The sequence below is a fragment of the Balearica regulorum genome, chromosome 10 (assembly GCF_011004875.1).
Source record: "Balearica regulorum gibbericeps isolate bBalReg1 chromosome 10, bBalReg1.pri, whole genome shotgun sequence".
Classification (NCBI taxonomy): domain Eukaryota; kingdom Metazoa; phylum Chordata; class Aves; order Gruiformes; family Gruidae; genus Balearica; species Balearica regulorum.
The window spans coordinates 16,597,012-16,619,713 of record NC_046193.1 but is presented as its reverse complement, the minus strand read 5'-3'; the positions used below and the strand labels follow the sequence as shown (position 1 = coordinate 16,619,713).

The following is a 22,702-nucleotide window of genomic DNA, read 5'->3' as shown; positions in this document are numbered from 1 at the left end:
CTGTAAGTACAGGGAGATCTGGTGTAGGTACCATTTTAAGCTGAGGGAAATACATTTCTCCTTTGTGAAGCTGATTTGGGTCCATCAAGGCAGTGGCTGGGTATGGAGTGCAGAGGCTGAGGCCGTTTCCACCAGGAAAAACCCCAGTTCTGCTGGGAGCATGAGAGCCCAAATGGTTTCCACATTACATCTCCTCACAGGCTCAGGCACATGCCAAGCTTTAATGCTCCTGCTCAGTCTGAGCTGCCAGCAGCAATACCAAGCTGCAGCTACTTCAACATTTGTTGGTAGTCAGCGTCTCCATCTCTGAGAAGACAGTGTAAGAAGAGCCAGAAGTCTGGAATAATCCCTGAATACAAACCCCGTGTATGCAGGGCAGAGGGTGCAGGGGAGGCAGAACCCTTAAAATCATTACTTGGCTCCGTTCATATGCTTGTAATTTCTTCATCCTTCTTTAATCTGTGACTACATTTCAGATGAACAATTAAATTAATCAGGTCTTTGCTGTATTGTCCTTTACTAATCCATCCTCGCTGGATGACCTTTCTCTTTGAAGCTATTCACTGCTTACTGCCTGCCTTCCCTCGCCCCCACGCAGAAAGGAATATTTGCTGTGAAATGCTTTAATTGCTCCCACTCACGGTAGCAGGGAAGCAGGGATGGCTCCCTGCAAACTGGCAAGAACAAACGTGTCCAAGTTAGCTGCTGCGCAGGCAAACCTGCAGTAAAGGTCTTAGTGACTGGCAAATAAGAGCAGGGGCTTATTTGCTCCCGTGGCTCTGTAATCCCCCCGGCAGGCGATGGCAAAGGATGGAAGGAGGTACCAGATGCTGCCAGAGGCTGGAGCTCTGGCCTCGTGCATGGCTTCGGCTCCCCAGATGAATTTGTTTCAACTGCAGGTCTTGGGTTTGACCAGCCCTTCGGAGCAGGGCCCAGATGGGTGGTGTTGGGAGCACGCAGCCCCTGAGGCTGGCATCTTTTCGGAGCTTAGCTAGAACAAACGCGTACCCGCTGGTGGCAATCTAGCCCTGCTTGAGAAAATGCAGCTACAGATAAAACGTACCCGCATTAGCTGAACTGGCAAATAACTGAGCTCTGAAATAATAAACCGCATACGGCGCGGGCCAAGCTGCTGGAAGGAGGTGTGGCTCAGCAGTTGCCACAGAGGTTTGCTTCCTGGCAGCGGCAGGGAACAACACGGTGAGTCTAAGCCTTGCCTTGTGACAGCAGAAGCCCGTGGCCTTTCTTCCCGTCTGCACTGGGGCTCAGCTGCTGGAAGACTTTGCTGTCTTCCTCTCTCCTTCACTGCTCGCTTCCCGGGGCATCCCTGAGTGTACCAGGTATCTTCAAGTCCAGGTGTCTCAGGGGACAACCCACACGGATCAGTGGCACAGATGATCTAAGGAGACCTCAGCCAAGGGCATTACAGCAGACCGCTCTGCTGTCTCTCGCTTGAGTTGCTGTCCCCATCCAGGTGGGGCAAATGGAGAGATGCTGCCCTTCAGATACGTTTCTTAGAGATATTGCTAAATTCTGCTGACTGAATTTCATAAAGTGGGGCGTCTTAAAGTCCTTCCAACAGCTCTTGTCAACATCTACATCTTCATCCCGCTCTACGTGGACGAGGCAGCAGGTGTGCCTTGTGCTGGTGGTAGCTCACCTGGCATAACCCCTGAGAGCTGCACGCCCGCCCCGGGAGAGGCTGCCTTCCTCAGGTGCCCAAGATAATCTGATAATATCCTCCTCTTCATCAGCTTTCCTCCATGTCGTGCAAGCGGTACATGAAGCTTTCCAGATATGACTTGTATTCAGGTTTCACTAATGGCATTTTACCATTTGATCATTCCTAATGGCTTTTCAAGAGCCTAAATGTAGAGAAGCATTTCACTTGGGAGTATCGGAAGCTTTAGACAGCCAGTAGATCCCGGGCTGTTTGCCTTGGCCAACGAACCGGCATCTCCAGCAGGTAAAAACAGCACAAATGTAAAACCTGACAGCATTGTGGCCAGAAGGGAAACCATTTCTGGCATCTCGGGAACCATAGAGATGGTTTTCTGAATTTTCCCTTAGAGCAGCTACCTAACTTCTGCCTGATTTGAGCTACTGCCCCGCCACAACCACTGGCAGCCTGGTTTTGTCAGGTATCTCCCCTATTTATCAGCAAGTTTCAATCCTGTGAAACGGGAAGAAAAAGGCTGTTTTCTTTTTCCCCAATGAGAAGAGACAATAAAGCAGCTTTACAAAAAATAAATAAAAGGACCTTTCCACCTGTGGGGTGGCAAATGCATGATTAATGTCAGGGACTGAACAGCATCTGTGGTGCTTCCAGTGCCGTTGCCAGCGAAGGGCAGGATGGCTTCACTCCTGACAGCTCAGCTCCTGCCTTGGCAGCTGACACTTGCCTCTCTGCAAGTTGCCCCAAACAGGTTTGTTTTTTCTCATCTTCAGGAATAGTCCTGAAAAGTAAAAGTAGCATGGAAGGAGAGTGAATTTACAGTGTAAAGCAAATAATTCTACTGGATCGCAAGAGAGCTCTAGGGATTGAGGGGGGGCGTAGCAGAAAATTACTTGTTGCTATAGCGCAAGGAGGTGTTGTGCAAATTGGCAGAGCCCCACTTGATTGCTTCGTTTAGCCTCAAATTGAGAAGCATTCAGGAACTGCATGAACCAAGGCCACCTACCACCCACCTCTCCTCTAAGAGAGGCGAGGTAGGGCTGCGCCTGGGGAGTCTTGAGCTTGACGGCAAAGCAATCCAGCTCTGGGAAAAAGCTGCAGTGCTGTCATTTCGGGGAGCGAGTAACAGCCTGCAAGGATGAGGAGGGGGCTGGAAAGAGGAGCGGGAGGGAGGGGAGCGGGGTGGCAGCCGGGATGCTCTCAGCGCCCAGCACAGCCCATGCCCCAGCACTGACACTTCGCCGTGCCGGCACCAGAGGCCGGGGGAGCCCGGGGTCCCCCCAGCACCCCAGAGGTGCGCAGCCTGCCTGGTTTGAGAGGGGCTCGGCCCTTTTTTTTTGGGGGGAGGGGGAATAAGCTTTATGTATCCACTTGGCTCCACGTTTCATAGCAGGTGCCCCTCTCCATGGAGTGGGACTGGGCTGCAAGTTTTTATTGGTGTGGACTCCAACTCCCAAATGCTATTTACAGGGAAATTGAAGACTGCCTTCAAAATTAACAATAGATGGCTATAAATCTTACTCAGTTACTTAGCAACTAACACAATAAAATCCTAAGGTTAAAAGGAGAAGGGTTATTTGGAGATACCTTGGGGAGCACATAATGGCCATTTGCATTCCTGGGTGGGAGGACAAAAAAAAAAATTCCTGGGATATTTACAAATTACTGTATTGATGAAGGAAAAAAGGTGAAATTACTCAGTGTGGTTTTAATCAAAATATCTCAGAACTGACAAATCTAACAAAAAATAGTAGTCAAATGGCTGTGATAAAGATCACTCGGAAAACGTACGGCGATCTGCAGAAACGATGGAAGGGTTTTGTTAAGTTGCTAAGCCCACTTTGTTACTGTTTCTGACATCTGAAGTGTGTGTACCGCAGACTAACAGCGTAATAAATGTTCAAAGTAAATTTGACCGGTATGTGCCTGATGGAATATGCCCTAGAAAAACCTACGCAGTGCAAAAAAAATTTAAAACTGAAGTAACATAGCATGATTCATCCCGGCCTGGGTTCCTGTTATGCACAGCACAGATTGAAATTCCATATCCCCACCTCAAACTGGAGTTTATGCACAGTCTTTTCTGCCTGCGGTAATTGCAAATCTCAAAGCCGGAATGAGCGGAAACAGCGAATTGTTTCCCTCCTAAAAGACCCTCATGAGGGCACGTTCACCCAGGAAGGAGGAGGCTTGGTGGAAGAACTATGCAGTAAAATAGACGCCTGGTCCCTAGCACACTCCTTCAGCAGCTGTGGCACTTAGAGGCATTTTTTAAGCCCTCCTTTTGTTGTTGAAAGGCTTCAGACAATAACTGCTTCATAACAGTCAGACATTTATTTCCTTCAGGGTACTAGATGGCAACAGGATTCATGCTGAGCTGTAATTCACCTGCGCAGGCTGCTGGCGGGAGGAACCACGAGGGAACTGACTCGGTCCGTAACAGCCAAATTCCCCTTGACACGGTGGAGGGAAGAAATGCATGAGTCCAGCCGACAAAATGAGAGTTTCTTTCCGCCTTACTCCAGTGTTTTCTCTTGGTGGTACTGCTGCCCCGGTGCTGACAGTCAGAGCTGGACTGTAGGAGGCACAGGAGTGTCAGAGCTGATGGAAGGATGCTAAGAGTTTTCTGCAGGTATTTTGGAGGTGATTTCCTAACATGAGACATGGTTTGCAGGGTAGGAGAAGAGCTGGGGGCACTTTCCTGGAAAGACTAGCAAACTTTCTTGCCTACATACACAGGAACATTGTGTCTGCCAGCTAACTCCCATCCCGAAGTGCTGGAGGCAGAGACTCCATAGCCTTTGGTGGCACAAGTCATCTCCATATTTCCCATCCACTGGCTGCAGCTACTGCTGTGGACCTGCAGCTCCTCTTCCTGGGCGGTAAGAACTGCCCGCTGGGCTTGGACATAAGGGATTTCACTGCTGCTAATGCTCAAGCTGGTGTCCAAAAGGGGATGCAGATCACTGGGAGAGCAGAGCCCTAATGGCATCTCCTTTCCTCCACGTGCAGTGGTGGGGCATGCTACAAGGTGAGAGAGGTTGGGCACATACGCCTGGATCGGGCAAGTAGAACAGCTCTGCAGCAACGTGGGTTTCTCCTTCCCACCTTCTGCTGCCAGAAGCTGAATTTGCTTGAAGAAGTGCATTTATCTGACCAGGAGGCATAGCACAAAGTGTATGTCGGACTAGATGCTCTGCAGGGCTTGTGACCAGAGCTGCTGAGCCACGAGGGCTAATGCAGCCTGGGCAGACTGCGGCCACCGCAGCGCCTGTCCTGCGTCCAGGGCTGCTTTCCCACACAGATCCCACGTCAGCCCCTGCACTGCCTACCTGTGACCAAAAGCTAATGCAGGAGCTGAATTTTACCTTTTCCTGAGCTCTCTGATTTTAATCATAATTATTTCTGTAGCATCAGGTACAACAGGGAGCAGGAAAAGAGCATCCCTGTCATTTCCCTCCTCTCAGCCATCCATAACTTCAAAAGGGAAAAGGGTCCATCTCACAGCGCACAAATGGAGCAAACTGGGTTTTAAACTGGTTTAGTCACAAGAAGGGCTGGAAGAAGTGTCATCTCTAGGCAGGTTTGGTTGAAAGAGAAATGGGAGGGGAAGATGACTTATGGAACAATTTAAGTGACAGCAGAAACAATAATTTGTCAGGCAAACTGTCTGGCATATATTATCCATGTGTCTCTGTTTCTGAGCCTATTTGACAGCAGTATCTGACACCCCCCACCTCCAAGATGAGTCTGTCTCCTCTCAAGAGGAAGATCTACATGTTTATAAAAACAAAAATACAAAAGCCCCTTTTGAAAGTACCTCTCGTGGTAGCACAGGTAAGGCTGCAGCTGCATCACTGTCCCCTGCCTGCCCAGCCATGCCAGGATGTGTGCATCATCCCCTTTGAACATGGTGAGAACAAGGGAGTGGGAGTTTATTTCCTGAGAGATCTTTACTCGTGGCAGCTTTTCTGGGGGAGGAAAAAGAAGAGGAGCATTCAGGCCAGTGACATAATGTCTCCCCTCCCTTTCCTAAATACATCCCAGAGCTGATGTTCTGGCCTGACTGTCTCCTTAGGTAGAAGCAGCATCTGAGCATCCCTAAAATGTGGATGGAGTCCTCTTGGCTAGCCCTTCATTTGTCCTGGATGCCTTGGACCAGAGGGACACTGCTGTCCTTGTGAGATATTTAGATGCCTTGGAGTCACTGACTCTGTTGGGGTCTTTGGACCTGAATATTTTTATGGCTCTGTGTGTACGTGATTTCCCCAGATCCCCCTCCAGGCACACCAGGGCAGAAGCAGTGAGCAATCCTCTTATCTGCATCTTCAGCACTCCCAGGTTGAGCCCTCATCTTCCCTTTCCTTTCGAACACGCTGGTGCAAGTCTCGATGCCCAAAGCCTTCCCTGCCTTTGGCCTGTATATTGAGGAGTCGCCCACCAGCATCTGCAGTATCTACTGAAATGAGGCTGGAGGATACAAGCCGTGTAGGGTGGCAGACAAGTTTGGTGACCCCATGGACAGCTTGGGATGGAGGGAGGGCACCAACCTGCCTTGTTTTAAGAAGCAATTTAGAACCTGCCTCTTCATCAGAAGACTGGAGCCATGATTCAGCACAGCCACACCTCCAAGGAATTTACCCTCCAACTTTGACTTACTTTTGCTGTTTTAAACTTATAGCAGATGTCCTCGCCAGCCCTGTTATTGAGGGCACACAGCATCTCTTGCAACAGCAAAGCAATTAAAAAGGATTTGCAGGTCACCTTTAAAGCATTTCCCACAGCACGTTGAATCTTGTTATAAGTCCTGTATCCAATAATGCTTTTATTTCAGCAGTTTTAATTGGAGTTTTAAATATTCTGAATCTTATGCAAGACACCCAAAGTCCTAGAGATTTTCAGGCCCTCTCTTGCACGATGCTTGTTCCCTGAAATCCTGTTGACCTTCAGTAGAGATAACAGTAACTCAACGCCCCTCATATTTCTGTATCCGACATTAGATACAGCTTATAGGTAGGGATGTTTTGATATGAGGTCAAACCCCAGTCTGCAACCAGTTGCCCACTATGTGATGAAATGTGTGTGTTTGAAGAGATCACCTCCTCCCCGGAGAGTGTATAACATATTCGTGCAGCACTGTATGAGCTGGAAACTGGGAGAGAAACCAAGAAGGAAAATGATGAGGAAATTTAACAGAAGGAAGCAATGGAGAGAAGCTGGAGGGTTTTGGAAGGGTAAATATAACAACCACAGAAAAACAGAGCAGGGAGGGATGTAAATATTTTCCCACTGACATGAAGAAAGCCCGTAAACAAGAGTATTTTCTCCATGATAAAATTCCTTGTTTGTTTGTTTGATTTTTTTTTTTTAAGAAAGCCCAACATTTATGGGAGGAAAGAATGAAAATCTCCCTGAAACTTTTTCCCTGAGACTCTTCAAAAGGCAACCGCACAGCTCCCAGCCTCCTTTCAGTCTCCTAGAGAGGAAGGTACAAGTGAAAAATTGACAAAAATGAGAACTGATTAAATGAAAAAAAAAAATTATCAAAGCGTTACAGTTTTAACCAGCTGTGAGGCAGCAAGGCGAAAGAACAAAGAGGCAGGGAAGGAGGGGAAGGAGATGACAGGATCTGCGAACAACCACAACCGCGAGGTGAAGCTGTGAAATGCTAATGGTGAAGCTGCTCCATTCCCACTGGGGACAAGTTTCCGAGGACCCCTGTGCTCTGCGAAGCATGTTTGCCGCTCCCCCTTCTCCCTGTGTTTCGTTTTGCTCTGCCTTGTGCCAGATGTGCTGTTTGATTGCAAAACCCCAGGGGTACGGGCTGGCTGTTGGCCGTGGGGATCCCTTTGTAGTGCGCTGTATAACTGACAAGAGCAGGCTGATGTGCGGGCTCAGCCCCACAGCTCCTAGCCCCACGGCTCCTGGCCCCACTGGCCCACCTGTAGCTCTGGGAGGACTGTGAGCTCCGGGGGTGTAACAGGTGCTTTGTGTCCCAGCCTGGCACCTCAGGCTGCAAATATATTTCACATGACTACGGTTCTCCTGCACCCTGCTCGTGTTTGTGGACTAAACCTGTCCTTCATGAGGACAGGGAACAGAAGCCCAGCAGGGACCCAGGTTGTTTGTTCCCTGCCTTTGCCTGTGCCAGCAAAAGCCCCCCGTGCAGCGCAGGCTGCAATGCACTCAGAGCTGTAACTTCAGCGCGTGTTCCTTCCGCGCTGCAGAATCCCATCTCTGCTCTTCTGGAGCTCAGGTTTTTTATTAACACCCATGTTGTGGAGTGTTACGAGCGCACTGCACTGCCGGGCAGAGCTGGCCGAGCGCTGTGCTCCCGAGTGCGGCGGGATAACAGCCAGCGCCGGGAAGGGCCCGGGCAGGGTCGTTAACTCTGAAGCGGAGTGATGACAGCCGGCGCTGCCGTGCAGGAGGGCGGCAGAAGCCGCCCGCCCGGGCCGAGCCGAGCCGAGCCGGGGAAGGGGGGGGGGAGAGGTGGTGGCCTCTCCCGGGGCGGTGCCTGCCGGGCCGAGGGGCGGGGTGAGGGGGCGGGAGCGCGGCGCGGCGGAGGGGCGGCCGCCGGGGGGGGCGGGCCGGGACTGCCGCTGCCGCGCACTCGGGCTGGGCTCCGCTCGGCTCCGCGGAGCGCGGTGCGGCGCTGCCATGTTCGGCCGCGGTTCCCGCAAGCGGCTCTCCGGCCGGTCGGTGAGTGCTGGGGGGGGGAAGTTCTCTCGTCACCCTCCGTCCCGTCCCGTCCCGTCCCGGCGGGCTGCGCACCCCCGCCCCGCTCCAACCTGTGGCTCCGTCCCGCCGCCCGCTCCGGCTGCGCTCCCGGTGCGGTGCGGCCGCAGCCCCCGAGCGGTCCCTTTCTCCGGGTGCGTCCCCGCCTCCAGCCCCGCCGGGCTCCCTCCCCTGCCGCTTCTCCCAGCCGTGCGGGTCCCCCCTTCGCCCCGGGCGTGCCCCCCACCCCTAGGTGCGTGCCCCCTGTCCCCAGGCACCCCCCTGTCCCGCAGCTGGGGGCCGGGGCTGACCTCTGCGGTTTGTTCCAGCTGACGGCGTCGGGGGAGCCGGAGCGCGGCCAGCCCTGCACCACCTGCGGGGACCAGTGTCCCGGCTTTGCCCTGCACAAGTGGAGGTAAGGCCCGGCGAGACCCCCTCATCCCTTCACCCCGTCCCCCCCCAGGGCAGCGGGATCCCGCTGGATCTCCCTCCGGATCTCCCTTGGCAGGGTTTTGTGTCTCCCCCCCAGCTCTGTGCATGTTCAGGGCTTTTTGGGGAGCACTTGTGTTGGTCTGAAAGTGTTCCCCACCCTGGCTGGTGGCTCTTGAGACACGGGTGGGTTTGTCAGACCCACTGAGCAGCACGCAGGTGTGCCTGGTGCTGGTGCGAGGTGCAGCAGGATCCAGACCCGGGACTGGGGTAACTGGTTTGCTAATTACCACCTCGCAGCCGATCCGCTCCCCGCTGCGGTCAGGGGTTCTTCCTGCTGCCCCGGGTCGTGCTGGGGGCTGAAGCTGCCCTCGCCTGGCGGGGACAGCCTGGGCAGGGGTGGGATGGGAAGGGGCAGGAGGGGATCTGGGTGGTTTGCACCAAACCGCTGTGTGAAGCTCCTGCGTTCCCCTGTGATCCCATGGTGGGGTTTTTCCCCCTCTCAGTGATGCCAAGCAGAGATTTAGCTATTAAAATGGATGGGGCGTGTGTAAGAATGAACAAGTGAACAAGTATTTTTGGCTATTTCTGTTGGGTCTCTTTCCAAAATGGGCAGTGCTGGTGCCTAGGAGGCACAGAGGACCCTGGCCTTGGGCTGGATCAGGCCTTCTCCCCTCCCTGCGCTGTCTAGAAATGAGTGCCTGCTCATGGGCGATCTGGGACGTGGCAATATTAAATCTGGGCTGTGGGCTCCGGGAGCTGGTACACAGCCTTAGTAGGCCAGGGAGCCCTTGGCGACTTTTTAACCTTATTTTATAGAGTATACCCTTTTCTCCAGCATCTGCCGCACTCGGCACTCCTCCCGGTCTCTGCCCTACTTCTCAGAGCTGCATCTCAGCAGATTAAAGCACGGGTTCAGGGCGAGGAGGGGGATTGAGTTATTCATGCTGAGTTGTATCTTAAGGTTCAGCCTTGCAAATCATCGTCCTGGTGCCGTTCGTTCCGAGGTGCGGTGGGACGGGGTCTGTGGACTGAGGTCTGCCCCAAGGGATGCACGGCGGCAGGTGGGGCTTGCTGTGGTCCTGCAGCCTGGCCCTCCGCAGGTGCCGGTGGCACACCTGAGTGCACCGTGTCCCACCTCAAACCTTCAGAAGGTGAAGGTATCTCCTTCTCCCAGGCTGCAGGAGCTGTGGTGTCCTGATGCCCTCCCTGTAGTCTGAATTTGCCACGTGTGTGTTGATAGATTTATAAGGTCACCCCTGAGTTGTCTTCTTTTCAGGGCTTCTCAGTGCTTTCCCAAGCTGTCCCAGATTTCCTCACAGCTGAAGTTTGGGGTAGCAGGCATTATCACAGAGGTGCTTCGTGATGCTTAAAAGTGCCAAGGAGAACTTTCGACTGTAGGATAAGAAGAAAAAGGGTGGTCATCACAGCTATTTTGTCCTCTGCTCCAAGGACTTACGAGGTGGTGTGGTTCCAGCTTTATTATGTCAGAGGGTGCAACTATCCAGCGGCTTTTGATAGCATCCCATTGAAGGCCAAATGGCCCAGCAGAAGAGGCACCCGGCTGCTTGGGGAGCGTCAGGTGAAAGGTGGTATCGCAGCTCTGCTCGGGTTGTGCCCTCTGCACTGGCTTGCTGTGTCTCTTGCACCGGGTCCCGCAAAACCCTGCGTGCAGGTAGAAGTGGAGCAGGAGGCTCCAGCCTGCCAGGACCACCCGTAGCTGTCTGCTGGCGGCCGTTCTCTGAGGGACCCCGGACATGGGCAAGGAATTTGGCTGAAACAGCATGGATTGTTCCAGCAGCCTTTCTTTCAAGGAAGGAAGGGGTTACCTCCCACAGAGCAGGAGGAGGATGGGGGTCCTTGGGTGGGGGGTCAGCCCCAGGGCCGTTGCGGGTGTGCATCCCCGCACTCTGCTGAGCAGGCAATGCCAAGTTCGAACTTAGGCCAAGTTACCTTACACCAGGGACCGGACAAGCTGAGAACCCTCCTGCACACACGTTCACATTTAATTGCCTTGATATAAGAGTAATTAGGAAATTAAATAAAGGCAACCTGTTTGCCAGAACACAATAAAGAGGAAGCACATTAATTTTTTACTAGCCAGTGGTCTATTAAAGCGAGGGACGTGTAAGCAGGCAGATTGTTAATAGTAGTTTTGTATATTGAAATATGCTCAGGAGCCCGTGCCCGGCGTGCGCGGGGCGGTGTAGCCAGCTCCTGCTGAGGATGCTCAATGACACCTTAACGTGCAGAGTGAGATTGGAAGAAAACAAGGATTTGTAAGGAAATCCACAGATTAAGGATACGAACTTGGATCAATTAACCACTAGAGATTTGTAAGCCTTTTTATAATCCTTTAATAGGAGAGTTTTGCTGATAAATGTAAATAGGACTTTTTTTTGCTTCAAAGATGGGTTCTGGTGATATGCTTTAGGGAGATGGAGGAGAATTGATAAGCTTGCAGGCATTGAAACCATTTCTATACATGCATTGTCATATATGTATGTATGCAGGATTGTGTATTTTCTAGTTACCTGTGATTTTAGGTGTGATCAGTGCAGCTACTCCATCAAGCAGGCAAATTGCTTTTTTAGACGCCAAAGATTTCTGTGCCTGTACGTTCCCTTAAAAGCCACTTTTCTCAGATGGGGAGATGGCTTTGAGTGTGAATTTATCATTCTTGGAAGCTCATGCAGACTTCCCGAGCCAGGGAAACCACTCGAAAGTAAATTGTATTCTGCAGAACTGTCTTCTTTTCAGAATAAAACCGGTCTCTGTACTGTAGGTGACGTGCAAAAAAAAAAGATGAAAGGGGATTGCTAAGTAATTAAAAAATGTCCCTCGTTCTAGAGTTTGTTTTTTGAACCTTCTTAATTTTGCTTTGAAATTATAATCTCAAATTCAAGGTAATGGGTGAATTATCCTGTAAGAGTGTCAGCGTATTTAATTCTGTTTTGGTGGGAGCAGGGAACTGAAAACCCCCCATGTTACACAGATAAACCGGAGCCCACTGCCCGCGTCTTACCCCCTCGAAGCCTCCAGATCTCGTGCGTGCCACAGACCTCTGCGCCTTGTTGTGAGGCAGAAATTCAATTTTCAGTTTTAAATCATTTAGCCTCAAAGAGGAGAAAGTAAGTGGTTTTTGTCTGAAAAGACTGAAGATTGAATTCCATCATCCTTGGGCGTGAAGTCTGCTATCAAACTATAACCAATATAACCCCCAATTTCTCATGGCCTGAGCAGTAAAATGACTCCTTCCTCTAACTGCACCGCTTTCTTTTATGGTAGGTTGTCAGTAAAGTACATAAGGACTGAAAAGTTGATCTGTGTGGGCTGCGGTCTGGAGGATGGAAATTGGGTGTACATAACTAAATCCTCATTAATACAGGTCGATACTTGAAAGGTGGCTTTGTGCGGAAAAAGTGAAATCAAATTCAATAAAAATCTCCCAACTCCTTAGGAGCCCCGTTGCTGTTTTCTAATCAGATCTGCATTACATTAAACTGTGTGCCATTCAGCTTGTTAACAAGCTTTGGCATTAAATAAAGCTGTCACTGGAGTTTGGTGAATGAATAGCCATTAGGAGTGTCTTTTGCATAATGTCTTGCAGAGAAAAGCCTGCGAGGGAGGTGGTCCGGGAGGAGGGAAGGGAAGGGAATTTATAACCTAGTCCTGGTGCAATTAGTGTGAATATGCAAACCTTAAAGGTGACAAATGGTTGGCAGCTCCAGGAAGGGAGAGTGGCTTTTGCTGCTGTTAAGCCTACTGTGAAGAACTAATTTCGGATTTACTCTGGGCGAAGTAAAATTACAGCCTTAGTACTGTATTTAAAATAACGGATCCTTCGCGTCGGGAGATTGGCATGTGTTTAGCACACAGAGGCATGGTTTGTTTGCTCCTTGAGAAAGCCTTGCAAAAAACGATACTCTTGCAGTTCAGCAGACCCTGCTGTTCCTTGTTCTCTACCTTCTCCTCCAAAAACACCAGCTAAAACCGTAGATACGGGACACCTAAATTTTAAGACAGTATTTGAGCTCTGGTTTGAGGAGGAGGGGATGTACCACCTGGTTTGCAAAGCCTGCAGAGGCAATGGCGTGCGGCTGATTTCAGAGGGAAGGCATTCAGATGCTGTGGCAGATAAGATAATTTTAAAAATAGTGTCTGAAAACCTTTGGAGAAGTCTTTGTTGCCATAGTTATTCTTCTGGTTTGCAGAAGCATTTAAATAACAGTAATAAACATGACATAAAGACAAAGACTAGCTTACTGAGGATTTAGTTTCAGTGTGAGATTGTTTTACATCTTTTCTCGGAGTCTCTTTTTTCTTGCATGTGCTGTGCAATCTTTGTCCCTTGAAATCACGTTTTGGTGGGTTAGAGATCTGCTTCTCTTCATGCATTGCTGTCACACATCACGGTCTTAATACCGGGGTGTGTGTTGGTACGGCACATAGTGCCTGGCCCTTTCCTTCCAAGGCAAATTTATGTGACTGTAGACGTAATATTGCGTATTAACAAGTGAAGTTTTGGTTCATACAATTCTTTTGAGCGTTTATTTGTTTCCGTAACCCAGTACCTCACTATAATCTACTGCGGCCAGTCCCACAGAAGTCTGATCTCCTCTGACCTCGTTGGGTCTGGGAGCATCTGCAAGGACAAACTTTTCAGCTTCTCAGGAGACACCACCTGGAGATCCTAGATGATACAGGATCACCTCAAAGGGTTTTGATTGACCACTGGGTCACAAAAACCTATGGACAAGGAAAAAGAGGAGATGTGTGTCATGAGAGGGTGACCTGGTAAATGAGGTCATTGACCAGAAGCCTGGAGATGTTGGAGGTGGCAGGATGATGGTGGATAGGTCGCTTTGCAACTCCCGTCTCTGCCTTGTTGACTGTAGGCAGGGAGTTGCTAGTGGCAGTGGCTGTTTGTTTTCTTTGTGCGTTTGTCCAGTGCCCGGTGCTCTGGATGTTATCTGCTCATGCGTGGTGAGCAATGACCAACTCTGTGTGCGTTCGCAGCCTCAATCTGCGTTCACCGGGTGCTGGCTTTGCCCGCAGGAGGGACATCCCAGCAGGGTCACGTCTGCATCCCAGGGCATGTTTGGGTCTCTGGTTTGATGCCCAGTGCCTCATCCAGAGAGCAGAAACAATAACATTTGTAACACAGCACGTGAACGAATAACACCGAATTCTGAAGCATTTGTTTCTACTTTCAAAAAAAAAAAAAAAAAAACAACCAGATTATTGCTTCCATATGTTTTCAGCATTTTTCGTAGGTTATGTATCTTTCACACACACGCTCCCAGCTTTTCCCTTTCATGAATAACATGCTTTGTGTCTCTCTCTCTCCTTTAGGATCCAGATATTCCATACTTCCTTGCATGTTTATTTGAAAGGCTTTGGAGATGTGAGAATAGCAATACCTTATCTTGAGTGGGCTTATGCTCGCATCGCTGCCATGGCGAACTGTGCTGGGCCCACTGGGTTTTAGCAAATTTTTCATTCTGTAATGAACCTGCTGAAATAAGCAAAACTTGGCCGGTGCGGTCCATCCCGGTGCTCCGGAGGTGAGTCGCCGAGGGACCGCGGAGGGGCCAAGCGGGATGCTGTCCCCAGGGGACCTGTGCCCGTCGCCAGGGGTGGGCAGGAGTCATCTCTCTCCTGAGGATGCTGTCATCCTAGTGGAGGGGATGCAAAAAAAGAAATAATTAAAGGTGAGGTTTGTCTCCTGATTTTAAAGCCTTTCATAAAAGGGTTGGTATCGTTAGCTTGTTTTTAATGTGTAGGTGTTTGGGTTTTTTGTCGTAAGCCATTCAGGAAGGAGAAGTCATTCCCTGCCAGGTTGCTCATTGACCACGTCAGTGTCCTTCAGCCTCTGTGCCCAGGGGGATTTGGGACAGGCGGCTGCTCTGCGCGCTGAAGCTCAGCTCAGGAGGATGCTGGAGCATACGCTTTGCTTGGCATAAATGACTTCAGCTGTCCTGTTTACTCACACCTGTGAGATTAAACACTTGTGTAAGTGTTTGAAAAAACCTACTTTTCCTTTGTGTTTTGAACCCCCGTGGCAGTAGGGAAAGAAAGAGCAGGGTAGCTAGTGATGGCTCCTGCCGTTGCCGCTGTTCCCACAGCGTCTCTGTGGAGGGGCAGCCGGGCCGTCGGGATGGGAGTTCGGGTGGGTTGTAGCATAGGGATCAGCTTCGCCCTGCCCTGGGACAATCTATCTTTTCATAAATGTCGAGCGCACAGTTGCATTTAAGGAACTCCCAACCAACATTTTGGCCTGTCCCTTCCACGTCTTCATGCCCTGCTGCTGAAACAGCACTTAAACCAGCCAAGACTGATAAGGTATCCTGTTTGTGTTGGCTGGGAGACACAATATCCACTTTAGCAGAGCATTACAATGTCGGAGGCAGTGTTGTCCCTGGCAAAAAGCCTAAAATAAATTCTTTAATTTTTTGTATACGATGTACAAAAGAGCAGGTGAGGTATGTACTTGTTTCCGGGCAAGCCCGGGGAGCCTGTTTGAAGTCCTTTACAAGCCGCTCTGGATTGTATTGCAAGAACTCAAAGGAGTTTGAGACACTTCTTGATTAAATTTCAGCTGAACACAGAGCCCTAGTCTGCAGCTGGTGTAACTGGAGTTGTCCTGCAGCCAGGCTCTGCCCTGCTCCATCGCAGCTGAGCTGCTGGCAAAAGCCAGAAAAGCAGAATTTCTCTGAGAAAAAAGGTAGTGTGGGTACTTTTTCCGTCTGTTTAAGCAGCCTTGTGCGATTCTAGTTTTATGAATGGGGTGGAAAACCACTAATAAGCTGTTGTGGGTTTTGGGCTGGTTTGGGGGGTTATTCTGTTTCTGGAGTGATTGTGAACGACACTGATGATGGAGGGGGCAGAGCAGACAAACACGGAATTCTGACTTTACCTGATTTTACTCCTAGACCAAACAAATCTTTTTAAAAGCTGGAGGATTATTTTTTTTTGCGCTAAGTTTTTGGGAAAAAAAAGACTACAGCTGCTTCTTGGTATGCAAAGAGTGAAATGTTATCTGCCTGGTGTGAGCGAGTGGGCTTTGCCATCCCGAAGGCAGAATGGTGGCCGGCAAGCGCTTTCCCAGTGCCTCGGCCACGGGGCTGTGCAAAGCACAGCTCCCTCCTGGAGCCTTTTGGGATGGAATTGCCCAAGACAGACCCCAAAACTGGGAAGTGGGATGGATTGGCTTGCAGTGGGCATCTCCTTCAAGCAGACAGCTATCGGTGCTGGAGGCGGCGGTTATGGATTTGGGTGTCGTGCAGGGTGTGATTTAGTGGGACGTGATGAACTGATGTAACAGCTCAGTGCCGCTGGATGCGTAAGGTCCTGAACAACCTGTGCATCCCCCCCCGAGCCCAGAGTAATGGGTTAAATCGGTCATGGAAGCCTCTGATGAGAGGGAGGAGGTGGGAGACGAAGGGTCACGTCGGTCCCATGGCACGCAAAGCCGGGCTGTCATCCCTGCCCTTGGCACCCCCATCCACTTAGTGAGTTTTGCTGCCCTGCGGCAGCCTCAGCCCTCTCGGTCCTCCTCGCTGGCTCCACAGGAGCGCTCAGAGTCCGCTCTGCCCGCAGGATGCGTCCCGCAGAGCCCCGGCGGTGCCACCTGCGGCTGCGGTCGCTCACCCGGGGCACGCGGCACGTGTTTGGCGGGGAGGGAAAACTCCGACTCCTTTAACGGAGAGTTTGCAGTGTTGCAAACCTTTGTCATGAGTGCGGTGTGGCGTGAAAGAAAAAGCTCCCAGCCGCTGATTTGGAAAGAAAGGTGAAAAAGACTGGTACCCGAGATCTTCAGCTGGAGGGGGCCGGGCGCAGCTATTCGGCTGATGCCCTCTGAGCACTGCCCTCCTCTTTGTTGCTCTCCACTGTAGAGTGCTGTTCAGTGCTTTCAACAGTTTTGCTTGGGTTTTGTTCCCTTTCTGTTTGCCTTTAAAAAGTCAATCTGCAGTCTTTTATTTTTTTTCAAAGACATTCTTTCCTCCCCCCCGCCCCCCCCAGTAATCCATCCTTATTACACCAGTGAGTCACTCTTCACATAATCAATTGCATTTTCATTGTCTGGCTTGTAAGTCTATCACCGAGCTTAAGGACTGCCGATAGTATCAGCTGAGACCTTTGGCAGATGGTTTTGCAATTTGTGATGCTCATTTGGATATTTGCTTTTTTCTCCGATGAATAATCTCCCAGCCGTGGCGGGGCAAAGGCGGGCTGGGGACTCTTCCCTGCGCGCACAGCATCTCTGCGGTCGCTATCTAATGTCGGAGGAATTTGTAACATTAGCAGAATTGTCTGATGCGAGGAAAACTAATTTGGGGGTAAGCCTCGCAAGCATGGCTGTAAAGAGCCTTTTTCTGGTGGGCTGTCATATCCCTGCGGGCTCCGGGCACGCATCCGTGCAGCCCCGAGGCGGCCGATGGCCAGAGCCTTTCTCAGGGTCACCCGCGCTAGGGCTGAGAGGTGTATATAAAATTCAGGGTGCTGGAGAGGCTGTTTCTTCTCCTATGTGAGGCTCTTTGCTCTTGGCAGGGTCCTGATGCCAGACCTTAACGCTTTGGGAGCTAAGTATTACAATTATTATTCTTGCCGTGGAGGGAAGCACTCTGTGCTCAGCCATCGCAGCAAATATTTCATCCCCTATCAATTGCCCTCGTGCAGATGCTGCCGCCGTGGTGATAAAAGACATAATGGCTGCTCTCGCTGATAAGGGGAGTATATAACTATAATTATTGAAATCCCTCCGCAGGCTCTGCGGATGGATGGATGGAGGAGAGTCCCTCTCCCCGCGGGGGTTTCTCTTGCTCCGGAGCCCGTCGGGGAGAGCAGGAGCGCTCGCCCCAGCGCACTCCCCGCTGGCTGCAGCTCCTGGCAGCCGAAATGGGAGCTGCTTGGCCACAGCTGTGAGCAATTAGTAAAAGATGTCTTTTTTTTTTTTTTTTTTTTTCTCCCCTCCACTTTCTTTCCTCTTCCTCTTCTCCTTGAAACCAAGCCGTGGGCCCCGGGAGGAAAGCCCTCGGCAGTTTGGGTGCTAGATGCTCCTGGGCTGGCCCGGAGGCGGCCGGTGCTCCATGTGGTTGCACCCTGGTAGTGGGGTACAGGTCTAAGGATCCAACCCAACCTTGCAGGAAGCATACTGCAGCTGAGGAGCCAGATATTATTTAGATCAAGCCAACATAAAAAATATTTCCATGGCAGCAGTAACCATAGGAAACCTCCCCAGAGTGTCTTGGGTGGTTCCTGTTTCCTTGCCTTCAGCTGTTTGCTTTGCAAGCGGAGCAGTTGTTGCAAGCGCTCCGTGCCCGTGGTGCCACCAGGAGTGGCCGGTGAGCCCGGCTGTCCCCAGGGGCTTGGCAGCCACGCTCTGGGATGCATCACTGCTCCTCATTTTCTCTGGCACTCTAGTTGGTAAAACGATGCTTTCAGAGGATTCTTTAGACGCCATAAAGTCTCAAAGCCACCTTTTTACCTTGTGTCAGCTCACAAATGCGTGTTTGATCCTTAAATACCCAAGGCATGAAAGTGAATTGGCTCCCAGGGTCCAATTCTTCTTCCTTTCTATAGCGTCTTAGAAAGATGCTTTTATATTCCCTCTGGCTCAGCTAGTGATGCTTGGCCTTCAACCAAGATGGGGAATCTAGGACAAGAATCCCTGAGAATAGCAAGATGAAAAGTTATAAAAAATACCAACATTTTGTTGGGAAAAAGTGCTGGTAAAAGATTTCATTTAAAAAAAATAATCCGGAGTATTTTTGATCAGCTTCATGTGGACGCGTTTCCAGGAGGGCATAAGAGGAGACTTGTTTGCCTGGGTACTGCCTCCTCTAGGAAATCCAAGCTGTGAAACGAATACAAATGCTGGAAATGGAGACGTTTTGCAGTGAGTCACTGAAAGGGATGGGGAACCAGTTGTGCCGGTGCGGCCGTGCCATTCGGCAACCAGCTCATCGACCGACAAGGATGGGGCAGCTGCATGGGAGCACCTGGGGGGCCTGGGCATCACCGGAGACTGCACCCATGGGTGCTCCAACCCTACGGACCCCTTCCGCCCTGCGAGGGCGATGCGGAGGTGTGCCCACGTAGCTTTGCAGAGCAGATGGGCCCCGTTTGTGGAGCCGAGGTGTTGCACAGGGACAGGTTAAAAAAAGACGTCTCCTTCTGTAGGAGCGTGAAGTAAAGGGGGAAAAAAAATACATCGTAGATGCCAATAGCCAAGATTTTGATGCTTGTGTAGCACGCGGTGCTGCTCCGTGCTCCCCAAGCCGTCGGGTGCTCGTCGTGGCAGGGTTTGCTCCGTGGGGGAGGACCTGGTCGGTCTTTGACCCGTCTACCTTGGGTGGAGGTGAACCCCTTTGCAGAGATGCTGCTGGGCTTCTTGTCTCGTAACCTGCCCCGACTCTTTGCAGATGACTTAATCCCTGTTTTTGCAAAACCCAGAACCCTACAGAAGTCAGGCTTTTGCTTATGATTACACAACATTTGAAGAAGTGGCAGTGGGGCAGGGACAAGGCTGATTCCCTTTCTCTTCTTGCCTGCCAAACAAATGGGAACGCTCATCACGGAGCTGCGCCCGTGCCGTATTAAATCTGCATTTGGTGCCATAAAGGCCATGCGCTGGAAATGCAGCCCCTTTAAATGTCAGATTTGAGAAGAGCTGAGACATGAGAAGACAATAAAAGTTAATATTCCTGAGTCAGGTTTGTGCAGTGTAGCTCAGATTTTTAATATCAAGTGCATAATTTATTACAAGATGTAGAGGTTTCAAATACATATATTTGAATAGGTTTTAATATTATCTTTCCTTCCAGCAGCAGGAACAATGCTGCTTTACAAAAGAAAAATGATTTCATGTTGCCATGTGATACTTTCAGCATGTACCTCTAATAGATGTGTGATTTGCTGAAGTGTGAAGGCTATCTGATAAATACCTGAATAATAAAGCTGTGTTGTTTGTTCTGATTTCACTTTGCTATTTTGAAACGTATAAATAAAACATTTTTGCACTGTGCCCCGTGTAGTTCCAGCCCAGACTATTTACTTTCTGCTGATGCAACCTATAGGAGACAGGAATCTTTCAGTCTGACAGGAGATATCTTGTGGCATTGGTATTACATGTTGCGCTCAGAACGATCAAATGCAATTTTAGTAAATATTTTGTCCGAAGTAAAGTTATAAGTATTTAAAAAAAAAAAAAAAAATCTTCTCTAAACAAAGAAGCATTTGTCTCTGTGTACAGCAGAGGGCACTCGGCATCGCCGAGCTGGGAGGCTGCTGCTCTGGGCTGCCCGAAGGGAGAAAAAAAAATCACTGCGCTTAAATTATATTTTGCAGAAATGAAATACTCTGTGTGTGTGTGTGTGTGTTTGCTTATATATGCGTGTGAGTGTGTATATAAAAAGACACAGGGTGGCATATATATAAAAATAATCCTAGCACATAATATAAAACTTAAATATTCGTGGTGGTTTCTGAAGTTGGATGAAGCGCATGTTGTGTTGATTAATGCTCAGCCTGGTGTTACGCTAAGCTTCGGAGGGGATCGAAGCATGCTGAGAGGGGAAAACAAAGAGGCCCCGACTAGCAAAGGGTTGCAATCTTCATCCTCCTTGCAAAGACGCAGAGTCTGCAGACATCTTATGACGTTGGGAACTACCCCAAGTCAAAGAAGGGCCTTGAAAGATGGATAATACTGGGATATGCAGAATTATGAGTTTTGGGCTGGAGTTCGCAGTGTTGTGGTCTCGTTCCCAGCAGCACCAAAGCTGATGGAGTTGCAGGGCTCTTGCGAAACTCCTTGAGATGATTCTTATCCCCATTGTAAAAGTTACCAGTTGTTTAAGGAAACTTAAAATACTGAGTTTGGTGGATGGAGCAGGAAGCAGCTCTGGCCCCAGGGGCGAGGCAGCAGGGCTGGACCCTGGCTGGAGCATCACTAGTTGGAAGATGAAGTGCCTGCTTGCTAGTAAGGGATCACATCTTGCAGGTAGAGATGTGTGCTTAATTTTCCAGAGCCACTCATGGAAATTGGGGCCTCACCTTGTGTAATAAGGTTTTTCCAACAGAAATGGATGTTTTTCCTTTTTTTTCCGTGTAGCTAATTGCTAAGACACTACCAAGACATGTTTCTCATTGAACTCTTAATGCCCCTTCTGTTTCTTTTAAGAGAGAATAAAGAACCCCAATGCCAAGTCCACGCTCAGCTTTTGGCTTTGCTGTGGCACTATTAAAACATTCAGGGCAGATGGATTTCGTGCCGTACTTTGAGCAGTGTGTTTCCTGGTGAAACCATAAGATGCCATGCTGAATTTTCAGATTTTAGTCGTTAATTCAAGAGGAATTCAGATTTCCTCTGTCTCCCCCAGCAAGCTGCTTGGATTGGTCTTAATCTAAATCTCTCAAAGCAATACTCCCGAAAGGGGCTGGAAGTGTCAACACTGTTGTATAAAATACAGGGCTGGTAACAAGAGTGAGAGGGCATGTGGTTCAAGATAACCAGTTTATGCAAAATACACAGCTGGGTGGATTTTGCTGCTGAGTATCTGTGGACTGTAATGATCAGAGAAATATGGAAATGTTGGAGGGGCCTTATAATAATGGGTGCTAATTAAGATGGAATGGATTTGGGTGGTAGGGAGTAATCCAAGATTACAATAGTAAGGATTTTTAAAATAGCCCTTGCTATTTGGGAGGGCAGCAGTGCTCCTCGTTACGGGGCTTAAAACCGCCTCTCCACGGCATTGTCGCGGGCAGCGTTCACCCTTGCCTGGTTGTTTCACAAGAGCTTGGTACAGCTAAGACATGAAGTACGTGAATAATTTCAAGGGTACAAGCTGGCCTGCGTGCTCTAAAGCACCTTCTCACTGGGATTAAAAAGCTGTTATGTTGCTGTGCCTGGATAATTGTTTTTCTGGAGGTGTCACTGGGACGGGGTGGTTTGACCCGTTATGGCGATTCCTGCGTTGCACGCTTTGGAGCTGTGAGAGCAGCCTGGTGCTGCCACCACCAGTTAGATGCTCCTGCCCGGGGCTGGTGGGCTGGGACGTCCTGGGGGAACGCTACTGGGGACAAAGTCTTGCAGCTCTGGGACTGGGACAACAAGCGAGATGCAACACCGCAGCTTGGTTTGCAGAACCCTGGTTCTGCCCCACCGGCCCCAGGTTTTTGGGCAGGAGCAGACGTTTGGAGCCAGACACGTTTCTGCTGGTGCTGCTTGGCTTTTCCTCTCTGTCAGGGCTTTGCTGGTCTGTATTCAGCCCTGACCACGCTGCGAAACACCGGGCTTAGTGCACCGAGTGCTTCAGGCGACCGGCTCCTTGGGAAATGACGGTTATGAAATGTTTTGCAGGAGCTTGTCATCGTTAAAGGAGATTTGGCAATGCATAGCTCGAAAGGCTGCGCTCGTGGGCAGCCCAGCCTTGTGCTAGAGACCAGTGAGCCTCAGGACTCACCTTAGCCAATGTCAATAGAAATGGAACTACTTAAATACACAGTTAAAATATGTTGTTATGTTAGCATGTGGACCTCCGTGCAAGATTGCTCTTTAACTGTATCCATTAAAGGACCCCCATGGAAGACATATAGGAGGCTGGTAAAAAAAATTCCCAGCATTAACAGCTTGTTTGCTGCCAAGTGGATTTTGGGCTGAAGTGAAAGGTACCTGGTTTTGGGGTATTTCTATCCAAAACTTTGTAGACTTCCTTCTTTGTAGGAAGAAGAAATGGGTTAAAAAGAAGCTGTGTACTTCCTTTCAGGTGATGAAATCCAGCTGCCCCGTCTGCTGGCTTTTCTCTCCCGTGCTTTCGTGCGCGGTGCCCAAGCCGTGGTAGCAGAGGAGGTTGTTACTGATGGCTAGCACATCGT

General features: G+C 50.0%; 1 protein-coding gene across 2 annotated transcripts in view; it reads left to right on the top strand.

The window, feature by feature from the left end:
- Positions 1-8,260: 8,260 nt before the first annotated feature.
- Positions 8,261-22,702, top strand: part of PRICKLE2 (prickle planar cell polarity protein 2) — a 105,844-nt gene continuing 91,402 nt past the window's right edge. The window contains exons 1-2 of one of the 2 annotated variants that reach the window (XM_075762330.1): positions 8,261-8,377; positions 8,722-8,807. In XM_075762330.1, the coding sequence (XP_075618445.1) occupies positions 8,336-8,377; positions 8,722-8,807 (128 nt within the window). In that variant the 5' untranslated portion in view covers positions 8,261-8,335. The remainder of the gene's footprint in view (positions 8,378-8,721; positions 8,808-22,702) is intronic. The other variant, XM_075762335.1, reaches the window with a different exon arrangement.